This window comes from Microcaecilia unicolor, chromosome 2, assembly GCF_901765095.1.
Source record: "Microcaecilia unicolor chromosome 2, aMicUni1.1, whole genome shotgun sequence".
In the NCBI taxonomy this organism is placed as follows: domain Eukaryota; kingdom Metazoa; phylum Chordata; class Amphibia; order Gymnophiona; family Siphonopidae; genus Microcaecilia; species Microcaecilia unicolor.
In genome coordinates this window covers 16205692-16223925 of record NC_044032.1, presented here as the reverse complement: position 1 = coordinate 16223925, position 18234 = coordinate 16205692, and the positions used below count along the sequence as shown (strand labels likewise).

General features: G+C 46.7%; 1 protein-coding gene across 3 annotated transcripts in view; it reads left to right on the top strand.

The window, feature by feature from the left end:
* Positions 1-18234, top strand: part of LOC115462795 (long-chain-fatty-acid--CoA ligase ACSBG2-like) — a 110992-nt gene that overhangs the window by 68056 nt on the left and 24702 nt on the right. The window contains exons 8-11 of one of the 3 annotated variants that reach the window (XM_030192803.1): positions 2087-2236; positions 5381-5545; positions 6399-6580; positions 13945-14178. In XM_030192803.1, coding sequence (XP_030048663.1) covers positions 2087-2236; positions 5381-5545; positions 6399-6580; positions 13945-14178 — 731 coding nt within the window. Of the gene's footprint in view, positions 1-2086; positions 2237-5374; positions 5546-6398; positions 6581-13944; positions 14179-18234 lie in introns of all 3 variants that reach the window. The other 2 variants (XM_030192802.1, XM_030192804.1) reach the window with 2 other exon arrangements.

Below are 18234 nucleotides of genomic sequence, written 5' to 3'. Positions count from 1 at the left end.
GGTTTTGGGGGGGGGGGTTGGAGGGCTCCCATTTACCACCACAAGTGTAACAGGTGGGGGGGGGGGGGTCTGGGTCCACATGCCTGAAGTGCACTGCACCCACAAAAACTGCTCCAGGGACCTGCATACTGCTATCAGGGAGCTGGGTATGACATTTGAGGTTGGCATAGAGGTTGGCAAAAAACGTTTTTTTAATTTTTTGGGTGGGAGGGGGTTGGTGATCACTGGGGGAGTAAGGGGAGGTGATCCCCGAATCCCTCTGGTGGTCATCTGGTCAATTGGGGCACTTTTTTGAGGCTTGTTCCTAAAGATAAATGGACCAAGTGAAGCTGGCGAAATGCTTGTCAGAGCCGGCCTTCTTTTTTCCATTATCGGGCGAAGCCGGCCATATCATAACCACGTCCCTGTCCCACCTTCCATACCCTTCCGAAATGCCCCCTTTAACTTTGGCTGGCCCTGCGACAGAAAGCAGTTGGAGCCGGCCAAAATCGGCTTTCGATTATACCGATTTGGCCGGGTTCAGGAGATGGCCGGCCATCTCCGATTTGTGTCTGAAGATGGCCGGCGATTTCCTTAGAAAATAAGCAGGATAGTCAGTGCTGTACACATTATGTACAGGTACTTTCTCTGTCCCAAGAGGGCTCACAATCTAAGGGGTCCTTTTACAAAAGCGCACTGAAAAATAGCTTGCGGTAATATAGGCGCAGGTTTTGGGCGTGACGATCCATTTGCCGAAAATAGACGTGAGGCAAAATCAAAATTGCCACGTGTCCATTTTGGGTCTGAGACCTTACCACCAGCCATAGACCTAGGGGTAAAGAATTTGGGTGGTAATGACCCACGCGCATCAAATGCCACTTGGCTCATATCCGTAACGCGCGCCAGAAAATAAAAAATATTTTTCAAATGCGCGCAGCGGAGGCATGCCAAAATTGAAATTACCTGCAAGAGCTACGCGCTAACCGGGTCATAACTCCAATTTGGCACACGTTCGGCCCGCGTAGGCACCTACATAGCTTAGTAAAAGGGGCCCTAAGGGGTCCTTTTACAAAGGCACGCTGAAAAAAAATGGCTTGCAGTAGTATAGGCGTGGGTTTGGAGCACGCAACGATCCATTTGCAGAAAATGGACGTGCGTAAAAATCTAAATTACTGTGCGTCCATTTTGGGTCTGAGACCTTACCGCCAGCCATAGACCTAGCGGTAAAGAATTTGGGTGGTAATGACCCACTCGCGTCAAATGCCACTTGGCACGCGTTCGTTACAAACACCAGAAAATAAAAAATATTTTTCAGATGTGTGTAGCGGATGCGCGCCAAAATTGAAATTACCGCAAGGGCCATCCGGTAAATGGGCGGTAACTCCAATTTGGCATGCATAGGGCACCAATGCAGCTTAGTAAATGGGGCCCTAAGCTTTTGCACCTGGGGCAAGGGAGGGTTAAGTGACTTGCCCAAGGTCACAAGGAGCTGCAGTGGGAATCGAACCCAGGTGGCCAGGATCAAAGCCCACTACACTAACCATTAGGCCACTCCTCCACACTATCCCAGCACAAAAACTTCATAACCACTGCATCAAACTTGCATTTTACCAAACCTGCACCTTAAACAGAGATACTAAATAATTACTAATATCTTCTGAAACCTCAATGGTGACTCGTTTCACATGTAGGATCAATAACCCTGTGATTCACCTTTATCTTCACAGGCTACACTCAATTTTGAATGGTTTGTTATAAAAAATAGCATATTTTAAAGAATTTTTACTTAATAAAAAGGACCAAAGCCAACATGGGCCGTATTTCGCTCCGATGAAAAGCTGCTGCATCAGGGCTGGGTCCTATAATATGTCTAACTGTTTCACGCTGTTGTCATTTCAAAGTTGGCGACCATTATTGTATAGCTTTGGTTTAAACATTGTAATTCCTGATGTTTTGCTCAGTTTTTTGTCTGTTGTTACCCGCAATGGGCTTTGTGCTGTTTTGCGGGTTATAAGACTGTAGTAATCCTAATAATAATATTCTGTACTCTGTTTATTGATTCCCAGTTGTCTCTTCTTGATGGTCTTCTCTTCTTCTCTGTGTGCAGTGGGAGGAGTTTATGCAGCTGGGCTCAGATATTCCAGATTCACAGCTGGATGATGTGATCGCTTCTCAAAAAGTCAACCAGTGCTGCACCCTGATCTACACCTCAGGGACTACAGGGAAGCCCAAGGGGGTGATGCTCAGTCATGACAATGTGAGTAGAAATGTGGGTATGAATCTTCCAGCACCTCCTACAACTCAGCTCTGTGGTACTCAGTACTGAGAGTGTATGAAGAAACCAGAATAATCACTAGAAATATCATAAATGTGCAAAGTTTGGGATAGGTAGAAGCCAATTTACTAAGGGGCCTGCAAAATCTAATTTCGAGTGTATGCTTCTTTCACGTTAGTATCCATGGAAAAAAAAAGAGCTGTAGTAAATGAGCAAGGCCCTGTTAATTTTTTTTATTTATTTTTATTACATTTGTACCCCGCACTTTCCCACTCATAGCAGGCTCAATGTGGCAGGCAATGGAGGGTTAAGTGACAAGTGACTTGCCCAGAGTCACAAGGAGCTACAGTGGGAATCGAACCCAGTTCCCCAGGATCAAAGTCCACCACCCTAACCACTAGGCCACTCCTCCACTGTTGCTACTATTTGAGATTCTACATGGAATGTTGCTATTCCACTAGAAGTCGGCCCTTGCAGATCACCAATGTGGCCGCGCAGGCTTCTGCTTCTGTGAGTCTGACGTCCTGCAGGATGTCAGACTCACAGAAACAGAAGCCTGCGCAGCCTTCTACATGGAATGTTGCTAGTGGAATAGCAACATTCCATGTATAATCTCCAATAGTATCTATTTTATTTTTGTTACATTTGTACCCTGCGCTTTCCCACTCATGGCAGGCTCAATGCGGCTTACATATTATATGCAGGTACTTATTTGTACCTGGGGCAATGGAGGGTTAAGTGACTTGCCCAGAGTCACAAGGAGCTGCCTGTGCCTGCAGTGGGAATCGAACCCAGTTCCCCAGGACCAAAGTCCACCACTCTAACCACTAGCCACATGTGCTGTCTGCATTTTTAACCCCTGCGGTAACCATTCAAAAGTACAAAGGTTAGCTAGCACAATGGAACTCTCTCACAACCTCCAACTATCAAACAGTAGCTTCCAGATCCTTTCATCCCTTCCTCCCATCTCCACCAAAACAAAATGGCCTCCATTCAACATCAAAATAGACCTCCCATGAGGGCCAATGATAGACATCACCTTGGGTAAATCTCTTCATACAAGCAGTTACTAAATCGCAATAAATAAATAAAATAAATAAATTAGGGAAGGGGCCAGCAAAGCCTACTGGCTTCAGGTAGGCTTGGAGCACCCTGTACCATGGAGGCCCAGGGCAATTGCCTTGGTTGCAGCTCCCTACCTTAATGCTGGCCTTTCCACTCGCCACTCAAAACCCAAACATAACCCCAGATGGCCCAGAATCCTGAATCTGACCTGCCTTCTGCTGCTAAGCATACACATAGAAAAGCCAAACTTTTTCTGCTTTAACTGAATCAGTTTTGTAGCGTAAAGTAGGTACCAAACTCCACATGCCAATCAATGCCTTTTGACAAAAAAGATAAAGGGGATGACTTCCCTTTGAGGAAAGGCTGAAGCGGCTAGGGCTCTTCAGCTTGGAGAAAAGATGGCTGAGGGGAGATATGATAGAGGTCTATAAAATAAAGAGTGGAGTGGAACAGGTAGACGTGAATTGCTTGTTTACTCTTTCTAAAAATACTACAACTAGGGGGCATGCAATGAAGCTACAAAGTACTAAATTTAAAACGAATTAGAGAAACTTTTTCTTCACTCAACGTGTAATTAAACTCTGGAATTCATTGCCAGAGAAATGTGGTAAAGGTGGTTTATTTATTTATGTATTTGTTGCATTTGTATCCCACATTTTCCCACCTATTTGCAGGCTCAATGTGGCTTACATTATGCCGTGATGGCGATCGCCATTTCTGGATTGAGAAATACAAAGTGGTTAGCTTAGCGGGGTTTAAAAAGGTTTGGATGGCTTCCTAAAAGAAAAGTCCATAAGCCATTATTAAAATGGACTTGGGGAAAATCCACTGCTTATTTCTAGGATAAGCAGCATAAAATGTATTGTAGTGTTTTGGGGTCTTGCCAGGTACTTGTGACCTGGATTGGCCACTGTTGGAAACAGGATTCTGGGCTTGATGGATATTCTGTCTGTCCCAGTATGGCAACACTTATTTATTTTTATTTATTTGATGCATTTGTATCCCACATTTTCCCACCTATTTGCAGGCTCAATGTAGCTTACAATACATCGCCAGCTCCGGTAGAGAAACAAATACAAAGTGATGTTGTAGTCGAGTAAGGTTCATATGTGACAGACATATTGGGAATCGTAGAGAAGAAGTTATATAGTGTTCATTATGAGCTTTAGTTACATTGTGTCGCAGGGTTCAGGCACTTAAGTTGGGTTGGTGGGGTATGCCTTTTTGAACAGGTTGGTCTTTAGTAGTTTCTGGAAGTTGAGATGGTCGTACGTTGTTTTCACAGCTTTTGGTAATGCATTCCACAGTTGTGTGCTTATGTAGGAGAAGCTGGTTGCATAAGTTGATTTGCATTTGAGTCCTTTGCAGCTTGGGTAGTGGAGATTTAAGAATAAACGTGTTGATGCGATTGTGTTTCTGGTTGGAAGGTCTATGAGGTCGGTCATGTATCCTGGGGCTTTGCCATAAATAATTTTATGGACCCAGGTGCAGATCTTGAAAGCAGTACGTTCTTTGATTGGGAGCCAGTGCAGTTTTTCTCCTAGGGGTTTGGCGCTTTCGTACTTATGCCTTGCCTTACAGTCATCCTTGGAAATAGGTCTTCTTCTGGTATCAGAAGTGTTCTTCGAGATGCTTTTCTGATCCCATCACTACACACATTTCAACATGGTGTCATGGAAACTCATTGGAGAAGCTACTATAGGTTTACTAAGTACCCTGCCACCTTAATGCACACTAACACTGCCATTAGTAATCAAGTCCCATTACTTAAAATGGGACCAGTGGTTAATAACGCATTTTAGTAAACCAGGCCCTACGTTTGTACCTGAGCCAACAGAGGTTGAAGTTGCTTGCCCAAGGCCAAAGTGTACTCAGGATTTGAACCTACTGCTCTAATTACTAGGCTACTCCTCCAGTCCTTGCTATAACTAAAGCCATAGTCTAATTTGGGGGCATGCTAAACTCTAGAAGTTTTAAAAATAAATAAATAAATAATGACGGTCTCTGTATTTGCTTCCTAATAAGTGACCTTTTTCTTTCTTTCTTTCTTTGGAGCATCAGGTGACCTGGACAACTAAGGCAATGAAAAATACACTGGGCCTGATAGAGGATGTGGTGACGGTCAGTTATCTACCCTTATGCCACATTGCAGGCCAAGTCTATGACATATGGCTTCCCATGAATTACGGAGGGACCACATATTTTGCAGAGCCAGACGCGCTGAAGGTAAGCTATGGATTGATGGAGGCGGATCACTGTGGAGCTGAAAACCTTCAGCAAGAAAACTCTGAAACCAAATAAATCCTGAGTCCCCAAAGCAATGACTGAATCACAGTATGCAACAGGTAGGGGGATATAGGAGCCTGGGTCCACCTGTCTGAAGTGCACTGCACCCATGACTAGACTACTGTAGGGACCTGCATGCTGCTGTAATGGACCTGAGTATGACATCTGACGCTGGCATAGAGGCATTTGTATCTTAGTTCGAGATTTTTAAAAAAACATTTGTATTTCCAGAGATTGCCCTGCTTCTTCAGATAGTGCACTGCAAAGAACTCTTCGGGGACACTGCGGTACAGAATGTAATGTTATGTAATGTAGAGTAACCCTACCCTACCCTCTTTTTTTCTATCCATCAACCAAATCCTAATCCACAACAGAACATTGCCTCATATCCTATGACTCTTTAGTTTTCTGAAAATCTAGATACACTACATCGACCAGCTTACCTTTATCCACATTGTTTATTTATGTCTTCAAAGAAATGAAGCAAATTGGTGAGATTGTTCTTCTTCAGATGGTGAGACCCGGGCTCCTCTGCACCATGCTGTTTCTTCCATGGCAAAGGCCAGGTCTTTTTTCTTTTTTTGGTGGCTGCTCTCACTTTCCTTTTTCAATAACATATCTGTTTGCTTGCATATGCACAAACAGAAACAGATATGGACGGATGGCCAAACACACAGAGACAGGCAGAAGAAGGACCAACGCTCCACAACAAGCACCGAGAAACACACCTAAAAATGAGATTCTGGTGTACAGATGAAAATATGGGCTCTAACATTCATTTCACTTCCTTTAGGGCTCTCTGATCACCACTCTGCAGGAGGTGCATCCAACAGTATTCCTTGGGGTGCCACGAGTCTGGGAGAAGATTCAAGAGAAACTGAAACACTTGGATGCTACATCATCTATCTTCAGGAGAAAGGCAACTGCTTGGGCTACAGCCATTGGGCTGCGAGCCAACTACAACCGTATGAACAGGTGAATGACTCATTGTTGGCCATTGAAAGATCAGGAGGATTGCAGTTAGAGCACAACCTTTTTCCAAGAAACATAAGTACATAAGTGTTGCCATACTGGGACAGACCAAAGGTCCATCAAGCCCAGCATCCGGTTTCCAAGAGTGGCAAGATCCCATAGCTTATCCTAGAAACTAGTAACAAAGGCCCGTTTCTGAACACAATGAAACAGGTGCTAGCAAGGTTTTCCTCGAAGTGTGTATGTTTGAGAGAGTGTGTGTGGGAGTGACTGTGTGAGAGAGAGTGTATGGGGGACAATTGCCATTGTTGCCTTGTACTTCCCTTAGCTACCCTTCTCCATTGTGAATTTTGCCCACAGAGATATTGTGTGTGTGAGAGAGTGTGTCTGTGTGTGTGACAAAGAGAGTTCATGTATGTGTGTATGTAAGTGAGTGTGTGTAAGTGAGAGAGGGTGGGGCGGTCTGGGAGGTCGGGGGCGAGTGTTTGTGTTGTTGTGTGTGTGTCTGACAATGACAGGGGGGAAGCGGGGGTGAGGGGTGGTGAACTGAGAGGGTGTGGCAGGGGGCTTGGAGGGGGGTCAGCGTTGCTGGGGGGGTGTGGGTTGGCTGTGTTGTTGCTGTTCATTATTAGTGTGGTGCTGTATCGGGGTTTTTTAAATTTTATATTTGGGTGAAGGGGGGTTGGGGGGTGTGGCATGGTGGCAAAGTGTGAGGAAGTGGAGGTGGGCTTTGAGGGTGGTTATTGTTGCAGGAGTGATATGTATGCACCATTTTTTCATAGCCATACAGTGAAAGTAAACCTATGTAGTGCAGTGTAAGGCAGGAAGGCAATTAGGGTAATCTCTGTTTCCCCATCGCCGTGCAGCCGTCATTGCCATACACTGAATTGAAAGGAAAGCTGTGAGGACTGAATTGAAAGCAAACCTGTGAGGTGCTGCATCCACGTTGTCGTTCACCGTCCTCTCTGCCCTCTCTTAGTAAACAGGAGTGGAAGTAAGCCTATGTAGTTGAGTGTAAGGAAGGAAGGCAATTAGGGTAATCTCTGTTTCCCCTGTGCCGTGTAGCCATCATTCCCATACACTCAAAAGAAAGGAAACGTGGGAGGTGCTGCATGGACATTGTCGTTGTGCTGTTGGTGTGGCACCCCGAGGAAATGCGAATAGCGGGGAAGAGGGTGAGTGAGGGAGGCCTGAGGGCGGGGTGATGTGCAGCGGTGCCGGCGAGTTGGGACAGGAGGGGGTCTGGGGGGAGGGAGAGAGCGTGCTGCGGCTGCAAGTTGGAGGGGAGAGAGGGAGGGCAGGCCAGGGAGCGGCATGAGGTAGTCAGAGGCAATCGGAAAAGGAGTGTCAGCGTGTGTCAGTGTCAGTGCTGCGCCCTCATCGTCATCACGTTGTGACACGAGGGCGGGGCACACAGCAATGGGCAAAAACGGTCTCAACGCCTCAACTTCCGGTTGGAGGCTTCATTTAGAACTGGGGTCGCAAATCATGTCCGGAAGGGGCGTGGCTGAGGGCGGGTCTATGAGTGAGAGTGAGTGGTGCATGAGTGAGAGTGAGTGTTGCTGACAGCCAAGCCTTCAGTGTTTGCCTCCCACAGAGTGAGCTTCAGAACGTTGCAGGTGAGAATTATTTATATAGATAAGCAGTGGATTTTTCCCAAGTCCAATTTAATAACGGTCTATAGACTTTTCCTTTAGGAAGCCGGCCAAACCTTTTTTAAACTCCGCTCAGCTAACTGCCTTTACCACATTCTCTGGCATTTAGCACCAATTTTTTGGCACTGAAGTTTGGGTGCCATTTACTGAATCTAGTCCTCTGTCTAACCCTCCCGAAAGCATCTTCTTTCTCCTCCTAATACCCTCCTCATCCTAACCCCTTCCCTCTCCTTCTTACATTACATTACAGTTCAGTCTTATATTCTGGAAATGCCTAGCCAGTTCAATGCAGATAACAACTAAGAAATACCAGTACAATTTCTCTGGAATAAACTACAAAGCTTATATATTATACAACAAATTCAACCCACATGTTTCTTAAACTGAAAAGTTTTAAGTTTTTTACGAAAACATTGATATTCCCCTTAAGGACGCACTACAGAAGGAAGGGAATTGCAAACAGAAGCAGCCTGATAGGGAAAACTACTACTACTTATCATTTGTATAGCACTACTAGACGTATGCAGCACTGTACACTGAATATGTAAGAGACAGTCCCTGCTCGACAGAGCTTACCATCTAATCAAGACAGACAAACAGGACAAATAAGGAATAAGTGAAATACTAAGGTGGGAATGATAAAACATGAGTACTGAACAAGTGAGTAAGGGTTAGGAGTTAAAAACAGCATCAAAAAGGTGGGCTTTTAGCCTAGATTTCAAGACAGTCAGAGAAGGACTACTACCACTACTACTATTTAGCATTTCTATAGCTTGACGTACCGGCTCAGGAAGTCTATTCCAGGCATATGGTGCAGCAAGATAAAAGGAACGGAGTCTGGAGTTAGCACTGGAGGAGAAGGGTGCAGATAAGAGAGATTTACCCAGTGAACGAAGTTCCTGGGGAGGAGAGTAGGGAGAGATAAGAGTGGAGAGATACTGAGGAGCTGCAGAGTGAATGCACTTATAGGTCAATAAGAGGAGTTTGAACTGTATGCGGAAACGGATAGGAATCCAGTGAATTGACTTGAGGAGAGGGCTAACGTGATGTAGCGACACTGGCAGAATATAAGTTGTGCAGCAGAATTTTGAACAGATTGAAGGGGAGAGAGATGGCTCAGTGAGAAACCTGTGAGAAGCAAGTTGCAATAGTCTATTCGAGAGGTGTAAGTGTGTGGATAAGGGTTTTGGTAGTGTGCTCAGAAAGGAAAGGACGAATTTTGGTGATATTATAGAGAAATGACAGGTTTTAGCAGTCTGCTGAATATATGCAGAGAAGGAGTGAGAGGAGTCAAAGATGACCCCAAGGATACGAGCTGATGAGACATGGAGGATGAGAGTGTTATCCACAGAGATAGAGAATGGAGGAAGAGGAGAGGTGGATTTAGGGGGAAAGATAAGCACAGGTTCAGACGGCGGTGAGACATCCAGGCAGCAATGTCAGACAGGCAGGCAAATACTTTGGTCTGGATTCCTGCTGAAATTTCTAGTGTGGAGAGGTAGATATGGGAGTCATAAAGGTGATACTGAAAACCATGGGATGAGATCAGAGTACCAAGGGAAGAAGTATAGATAGAGAAAAGAAGAGGTTCCAGGACAGATCCCTGAGGTACACCAACTGGGATAGACGTGGAGGAGGATCCACCATACACTAAAAGTATGACGGGAGAGATGAGAAGAAAACCAGGAAAGAACAGAGCCCTGAAATCCAAATGAGGACAGCGTATCAAGGAGTAGGCGGTGATCAACAGTGTCAAAAGCAGCAGATAGATCAAGAAGGATGAGGATAAAATAGAGACCTTTGGAACTGGCCAGGAACAGGCATTGGAGACTTTAGCAAGTGCTATTTCAGTTGAATGAAGAGGGAGAAAGCCAGACTGAAGTGGATGATGAACAGCTTGAGATGAAAGAAAGTCAAGACAACGGCAGGCGAACAGCACGTTCAAGTATCTTCGATAGGAAAGGGAGGAGGGAGATGGGGCGATAGTTGGAAGGACAGGTAGGGTCCAATGAAGGGTTTTTGAGGAATGGTTGGAAGGATAGGTAGGGTCCAATGAAGGTTTTTTGAGGAATGATGAAACCACAGCATGTTTGAAGGCATCAGGAACAGTCAAAGTGGAAAGTGAAACATTGAGGATAAGACAGATAAAAAGGATGACAGTAAGAGAGAGTGTTCTAAGTAGATGGGAGGGAATAGGATCAGAGGAACAAGTAGGTAGTTTTTGAAGAGGAAAGAAAATGTGGTTTCCTCTTCAGTGATTTCAGAAAAGGAAGAAAAGGAGGCAGGGGTTGAAGGAGGGTTGAGAGAATGGACTAAGGGAAGGAGAGGTGGAGGTGACTTAGTTGAGAATTCAAGTTTATTCTTGTGGACCTTACCATGAAAGTACTCAGCCGGAGTCTGGGGAGAAAGTGAAGGGGGAGTTGGAGGTGAAGGCACTTTGAGGAGATAGTTCAGTGTGGCAAAGAGACTTTGAGAGTTTCAGCCAAGAGAATTTGTCAACTGGATGTAGTAGTCCTGTTTGGCATATACCCCTGACATATAACCTGAGCCTGATACATAACCTTCCTGGAAGGAGGTCAGCAAGAATTTGAACTGAAGTCAGCATGGGCATGGGATTTCATCTAAAGGCATTTGGTAGAGTGGGCACAGGAACGTAAGGTAGCGGATTCTAGAGGTCATCCAAGGCCTTACAGAACGAGGAATGGGAGGAGCAAGAGTATCCGGATCAGAGGCGAGAGTAGTATTATAGGAAGAGACAGCCTCATTGACAGACTTGGATAGCATAGTGATTGAGAAGAGATTTGAAACACTGGAGGTCAGAGTAGAAGGGTCAATCGCCTGAAGATTCTTAAATGTTTTGGTTGAGTTTGGATGGGACTGGGGAGGAGGGTGTTTAAGTGTGAAAGTTATCAGATGATGGTCAGAGAGGGGAAGAGCTGAGGTGCAGAAACTGGACAGTGAGCAGTTGGAGAAGAAGATAAGATCAAGTCAGTGGCCATTCTGGTGAGTGGGGGTAGTGGAGCAAAGCTGAAGAATGAAAGAGGATGTTAAAGCGAGACACTAAGAAGCATAAAAGTCAGAGAGATCATTAGCATGAATGTTAAAATCCCCAAGAATGAGGGAAGGGATGAAGGTTAAAAAAGAAGGAAAGCCAGGCGTCAAAGTCAGTCAGAAAGGAAGAAAGGGACTTATCAGGGGGTCGATGCTACTTGGAGAGGCAGAGGAGTGAATAGACAGAGGGAATGGACTTTGAAGGAAGAAAAGCAGTGAGACAGGTGGAAGAACAGGTTGAAATCTACAGGAGGGTGAAAGTAGTAGCCTGACAACACCTCCATGGCCAACCGAGCAAGGAGTATGAGAGAAAAGGTAACCTCCATGACACAGGGCCGTCGCTAAAGCAGAGTCTTCAGGGCAAAGCCAAGTCTCAGTCAGGAAAAGATTAAGATAAATGTCTAAAATACTTAATTGATTTGACAGATGGAAACCTTAATAATAACTGTCCCTGTATTGATTGTCTATCCAAAAGTGGAAAAAGGCACTTGGCCAGATAGAAAGGAGCAATTCCATATAGAGACTGAAAAACTAGGCTACATAGCTTAAAATGGACTCTCCTAATAACCAGTAACCAGTGAAGTTTGTAAAAATATGTTCTAACTGAATCATCCACTTTCAGTGAATATATCACCCTTATTGCCAAATTTTGAACTGTCTGTAGTTTCTTCATAAAATTGGTACAGTCCTCATAAACTATATTACAATAGTCAGTTTGAGAGAGCAATAGTGATTGAACCACAAGCCTAAAAGGTGGTAATTCCAAATATTTCCGAATAATTTGTAGTTTTCTTAACAGGAAAAAAGAGCTCTTTACAACCTTTTTTTAACTTCACAAACCTCTCCCCCTCTCCAGCCCTCCTAACCCCTTCCCGTGCCCTTTAAGTACCCCACAGATTGAATTAACATAGTAACATAATAGATGACGGCAGAAAAAGACCTGCACGGTCCATCCAGTCTGCCCAACAAGATAAACTCATATGTGCTACTTTTTGTGTATACCTGACCTTGATTTGTACCTGTCCTTTTCAGGGCACAGACCGTATAAGTCTGCCCAGCACTATCCCCGCCTCCCAACCACCAGCTCTGCCTCCCACCACCGGCTGTGGCACAGACCGTATAAGTCTGCCCAGTACTATCCCCGCTTCCCAACCACCAGCCCCGCCTCCCACCACCGGCTCTGCCACCCAATCTTGGCTAAGCTCCTGAGGATCCATTCCTTCTGAGCAGGATTCCTTTATGCTTATCCCACGTATGTTTGAATTCCGTTACCATTTTCATCTCCACCACCTCCCGCGGGAGGGCATTCCAAGCATCCACCACTCTCTCTGTGAAAAAATACTTCCTGACATTAGTCCTGAGTCTGCCCCCCTTCAACCTCAATTCATGTCCTCTAGTTCTACCGCCTTCCCATCTCCGGAAAAGGTTCGTTTGCGGACTAATACCTTTCAAATATTTGAACATCTGTATCATATCACCCCTGTTTCTCCTTTCCTCCAGGGTATACATGTTCAGGTCCGCAAGTCTCTTCTCATACGTCTTGTAACACAAATCCCATACCATTCTTGTAGCTTTTCTTTGCACCGTTTCAATTCTTTTTACATCCTTAGCAAGATATGACCTCCAAAACTGAACACAATACTCCAGGTGGGGCCTCACCAACGACTTGTACGGGGCATCAACACCCCCTTTCTTCTACTGGTCACACCTCTCTCTATACAGCCTAGCAATCTTCTAGCTACAGCCACTGCCTTGTCACACAGTTTTGTCACCTTCAGATCCTCAGATACTATCACCCCAAGATCCCTCTCCACGTCTGTACCTATCAGACTCTCCCCGCCTAACACATATGTCTCCTGTGGATTTCTACTCCCTAAGTGCATCACTTTGCATCACTTTGCATTGAATTTTAATTGCCAAACAGACCATTCTTCTAGCTTCCTCAGATCCTTTTTCATGTTTTCCACTCCCTCCCGGGTGTCCACTCTGTTACAAATCTTAGTATCATCCGCAAATAGGCAAACTTTACCTTCTAACCCTTCGGCAATGTCACTCACAAATATATTGAACAGAATCGGCCCCATCACCGATCCCTGAGGCACTCCACTACTCATCTTTCCCTCATCCGAGCGAATTCCATTAACCACCACCCTCTGGCGTCTGTCCGTCAACCAGTTCTTAATCCAGTTCACCACGTCGGGTCCTATCTTCAGCCCATCCAGTTTATTTAAAAGCCTCCTGTGGGGAACCGTGTCAAAAGCTTTGCTGAAATCAAAGTAGATTACGTCTATAGCACGTCCCTGATTCAATTCTCAGGTCACCCAATCAAAGAATTCAATGAGATTAGTTTGGCACGATTTACCTTTGGTAAAAACCATGTTGTCTCAGATCTTGCAACTTATTGGCTTCCAGGAAATTCACTATCCTTTCCTTCAGCATCGCTTCCATTACTTTTCCAGTAACTGAAGTGAGGCTTACCTGCCTCCTGTATGCATGTGCAATGGATAGATGGACACAGTAGAAGGACAGAACCTCAACAACAGAACGGAGAAAGAGGAATTGCCCCATGAGGAGACAGGAAGGAACAACAAAGAGGTGACTTAAGGACACTATGGGAATATTTCAAGTTAGGTTGAACTATTTGCTTGTGTTCTCTCTTAGGAATAACTCTGTACCCTGGGGCTACACGCTAGCTAATTACCTGGTACTGAAGAAGATCCAGGCAGCTGTGGGTCTTGATCGCTGTCATACGTGTAATACTGGAGCTGCTCCTATCTCTAAGGACATGCTTGAGTACTTCATGAGTATCAACTTACCACTGTATGAGGTTAACGGAATGAGTGAGAGCTCAGGGCCACACACGTTATCAACACAGAATGCCTTTCAGATCCTAAGGTGAGTTAGTCAACATGGATTAGAGAAGGTAAAGAGGGAAGCATCAAATGGAGCAAAACATATTTATTAGCACATGTTGTGTTACTGTCATTCGTTCTTGTTGTAGAACCAAATAAAAGTATCAACACACAATAAGCAAGAGAATACAAAAAATACAATAGTCTATTGGGCTCATTTTTGAAAGAGAAGGACGCCCATCTTTCGACATAAATCGGAAGATGGACGTCCTCACAGAAATGTCCAAATCGGTATAATCGAAAGACGATTTTGGACATCCCCAACTGTTTTCCGTCGCAGAGACGGTCAAAGTTTATGGGGGCATGTCTGAGGTGTAGTGAAGGCGGGACTTGGGCATGGCTAACACACTTGGACGTCCTTGACCCATAATGGAAAAAAAAAGGACGTCCCTGCGAACACTTGGACAACTTTACCTGGTCGTGTTTTTCTTACGACCAAGCCACAAAAAGGTGCCCGAACTGACCAGATGACCACCAGAGGGAATCGAGGATGACCTCCCCTTACTCCCCCAGTGGTCACTAACCCCCTCCCACCCTCAAAAAACATCTTTAAAAATATTGATTGCCAGCCTCAGATGTCATACTCGGGTCCATCACAGCAGTATGCAGGTCCCTGGAGCAGTTTTAGTGGGTGCAGTGCACTTCAGGCAGGCGGACCCAGCTCCATCCCCCCCCTACCTGTTACACATAGGCGTAGTTTGACTGTTTCATTTGGGGGGGGGGGCAAAGGATGGGGCGGAGCATATTAGCATATTCATTTGCATATATACATATGCAAATGAATATGCTAATATGGAGGAAGGAATTGAAATTTACAGGCAAAATATCACAGATGCACATTTCAAAAAGCTGACATATTTCAATTAATATATTCTGAATAAAATACTTTTTCTACCTTTGTTGATCATTTAGTTTTTCTATTCGCTTTGGTCCCAGTGTCTTGTGTTTTATGCAGTGTCTTCTTTCCAGTAGGCTTCCCTCTGCTCCCCACCCCTCCCAGTCCCATCCATCTTCTGTTCCTTCCCTCTGCTCACCATCCCTCCGTCCCATCCATCTTCTGCTCCTTCCCTCTGCTCCCCACCCCTCACAGTCCCATCCATCTTCTGCTCCTTCCCTCTGCTCCCCACCCCTCCCAGTCCCATCCATCTTCTGTTCCTTCCCTCTGCTCACCATCCCTCCGTCCCATCCATCTCTTGCTCCTTTCCTCTGCTCCCCACCCCTCCTAGTCCCATCCATCTCCTGCTCCTTCCCTCTGCTCACCTCCTTTCCCAGTCCAATCCAATTCCTGGTCCTTCCCTCTGCTCCCCACCCACCCCTCCCAGTCCCATCCATCTCTTGCTCCTTCCCTCTGCTTCCCACTCCTCCCAGTCCCATCCATCTCTTGCTCCTTCCCTCTGCTTCCCACCCTCCCAGTCCCATCCATCCCCTGCTCCTTCCCTCTGCTCCCCACCCCTCCCATTCCATCCATCTCTTGCTCCTTCCCTCTGCTTCCCACCCTCCCAGTCCCATCCATCTCCTGCTCCTTCCCTCTGTTCCCACCCCTCCCAGTCCCATCCATCTTCTGCTCCTTCCCTCTGCTCCCCACCCCTCCCAGTCCCATCCATCTTCTGCTCCTTCCCTCTGCTCCCCACCCCTCCCAGTCCCATCCATCTTCTGTTCCTTCCCTCTGCTCACCATCCCTCCCAGTCCCATCCATTTTCCCTCTGCTCCCCACCCCTCCCAGTCCCATCCATCTCTTGCTCCTTCCCTCTGCTCCCCACCCCTCCCAGTCCAATCCATCTCCTGGTCCTTCCCTCTGCTCCCAACGCTCCCAGTCCCATCCATCTCTTGCTCCTTCCCTCTGCTCCCCACCCCTCCCAGTCAGGGCCGCCGAGAGACTGGGCCAGGCCCGGGACAAGGCCACCCCCCAGGCCCCCCCCCCCGAGGTCGCCACCGCTCCCCCACCACCCGTCCCCCCTCCGGACAGGGCCGGTCTTAGCAACTGCAGGGAGCTGTGCAGACCAGTTCTCAGAGCCCACCCACCCCTCCCCAGTATACCCAAAATGACAGAAACCAAATTAGCATACAGATTCTGCATGCAGCACAATACCAGAAAAACAGAACATTGCTATACATTGCAAAATAAGACAGCAGATGTAAATTCTCAAATTGGACATATTCCAAACACTAAAATGAAAATAAAATGATTTTTTCTACCTTTGTTGTCTTGTGACTTTGTATTTCAGATCATGTTGGTCCCAGTCTCTGATTCTGTTGCTCTCTATTTGCTCCCTTAACTCCACTTCCAGGGTTTCCTTTCCATTTATTTCTTTACTTTCTTCCTTTCTTCATTTCTTGCCCTACATCCATAGGTAAAAGCTGGGTCCTCCGCGGACTTGACTGGAAGAGGTATAGAGTGGATCCAGCTTTTGCCTAGTTTCTCCAGCCATGTGCAGTTTTTCTCCTCTTTTCCCTTTCCCTCATCTCCATCAGTATGCATCTCCTTCCTCTTTCTTCCCTCTCCTCCATCCATGTCCAGCATTTATCCTCTCTCTCCTCCCCTCCATCCATGTTCATCTCATGTCCTCTCTTCCCTCCCCTGCATCCATATCCAGCATTTCAACTCTCCCCTCTCCTTCATCCATATCCAGAATTTCTCCTCTCCCCTCCATCCATGTGCATCTCCTTCCTGTCTTCCCTCTCTTCCATGTCCAGCATTTCTCCTACCCTCCCCTCCATCCATCGCAACTCTCCTCGCTCCCCTGCCCTCCCTACTCATCCCCAGTGATTCTCCTTTGCTCCCTGTCCTCCCTCCCTTCTCCTCCATGTCCAGTGACTTGCCCCAACTTACCCCCCTTTTCACCCCCTCCCCCGAGTTTCAGTTCCCAGCCCCAGCTGTGCCCTCAGGTTTCCAGCACATAAGTGTCATAAATAAGTAAATAACCATGCAGATAAAAACTCTGTGTTGAGCACCTGATTCTCATAAATGATGTCTGTTTTAGTGACCCTTTACCAGGAGAAAAAAAAATGTCTGCACGAATACAACACCTGCTAGGGAGTCCCTATAAACAGCCCCTCCAAATGACAAATTACTACCAAAAGTTATTCCGTTATTATACTTCCCCTGTGTACATTCCTATGCTGCACAAGCCGGCACATTTGAAAATATAAGTGAGAATAAATAAAAATGCTACCCACAAATGAAGACAACGAAGGACAGCCCTTCCTTCCAGGCCAGCCGCCCTGCATTTAAAAAGTTGCAGCGGCGGCGAAAACGCAGGCTCGCCTCTTCTTTAAGCCCTTCCCCTTCTCTCTCAGCGTGCACTGTGCCGCCTTCGCGGAAACCGGAAATTGCATCAGTGCACGCTGAAAGAGAAGGGGAAGGGCTTAAAGAAGAGGCGAGCCTGCGTTTTCGCTGCCGCAACTTTTTAAATGCAGGGCGGCTGGAAAAAATGAAGCTGAGAGCGTCGCAAGGAAGCGTCGCAAGGGAGCGCCAGGAAGCGCCGCAGGGCCCCAGGAGGTGCGAGGTCCTGATGACGGAGGGCGGGGTGGGACTCCGGCGCCGGGCCCCCCTGGAGGCCCGGGCCTGGGGAATTTTGTCCCCCCTGTCCCCCCCTCTCGGCGGCCCTGCTCTCAGTCCCAACCATCTCTTGCTCCTTCCCTCTGCTCCCCACCCCTCCCAGTCCCATCCATCTCTTGCTCCTTTCCTCTGCTCCCCACCCCTCCTAGTCCCATCCATCTCCTGCTCCTTCCCTCTGCTCACCTCCTTTCCCAGTCCAATCCAATTCCTGGTCCTTCCCTCTGCTCCCCACCCACCCCTCCCAGTCCCATCCATCTCTTGCTCCTTCCCTCTGCTTCCCACTCCTCCCAGTCCCATCCATCTCTTGCTCCTTCCCTCTGCTTCCCACCCTCCCAGTCCCATCCATCCCCTGCTCCTTCCCTCTGCTCCCCACCCCTCCCATTCCCATCCATCTCTTGCTCCTTCCCTCTGCTTCCCACCCTCCCAGTCCCATCCATCTCTTGCTCCTTCCCTCTGCTTCCCACCCTCCCAGTCCCATCC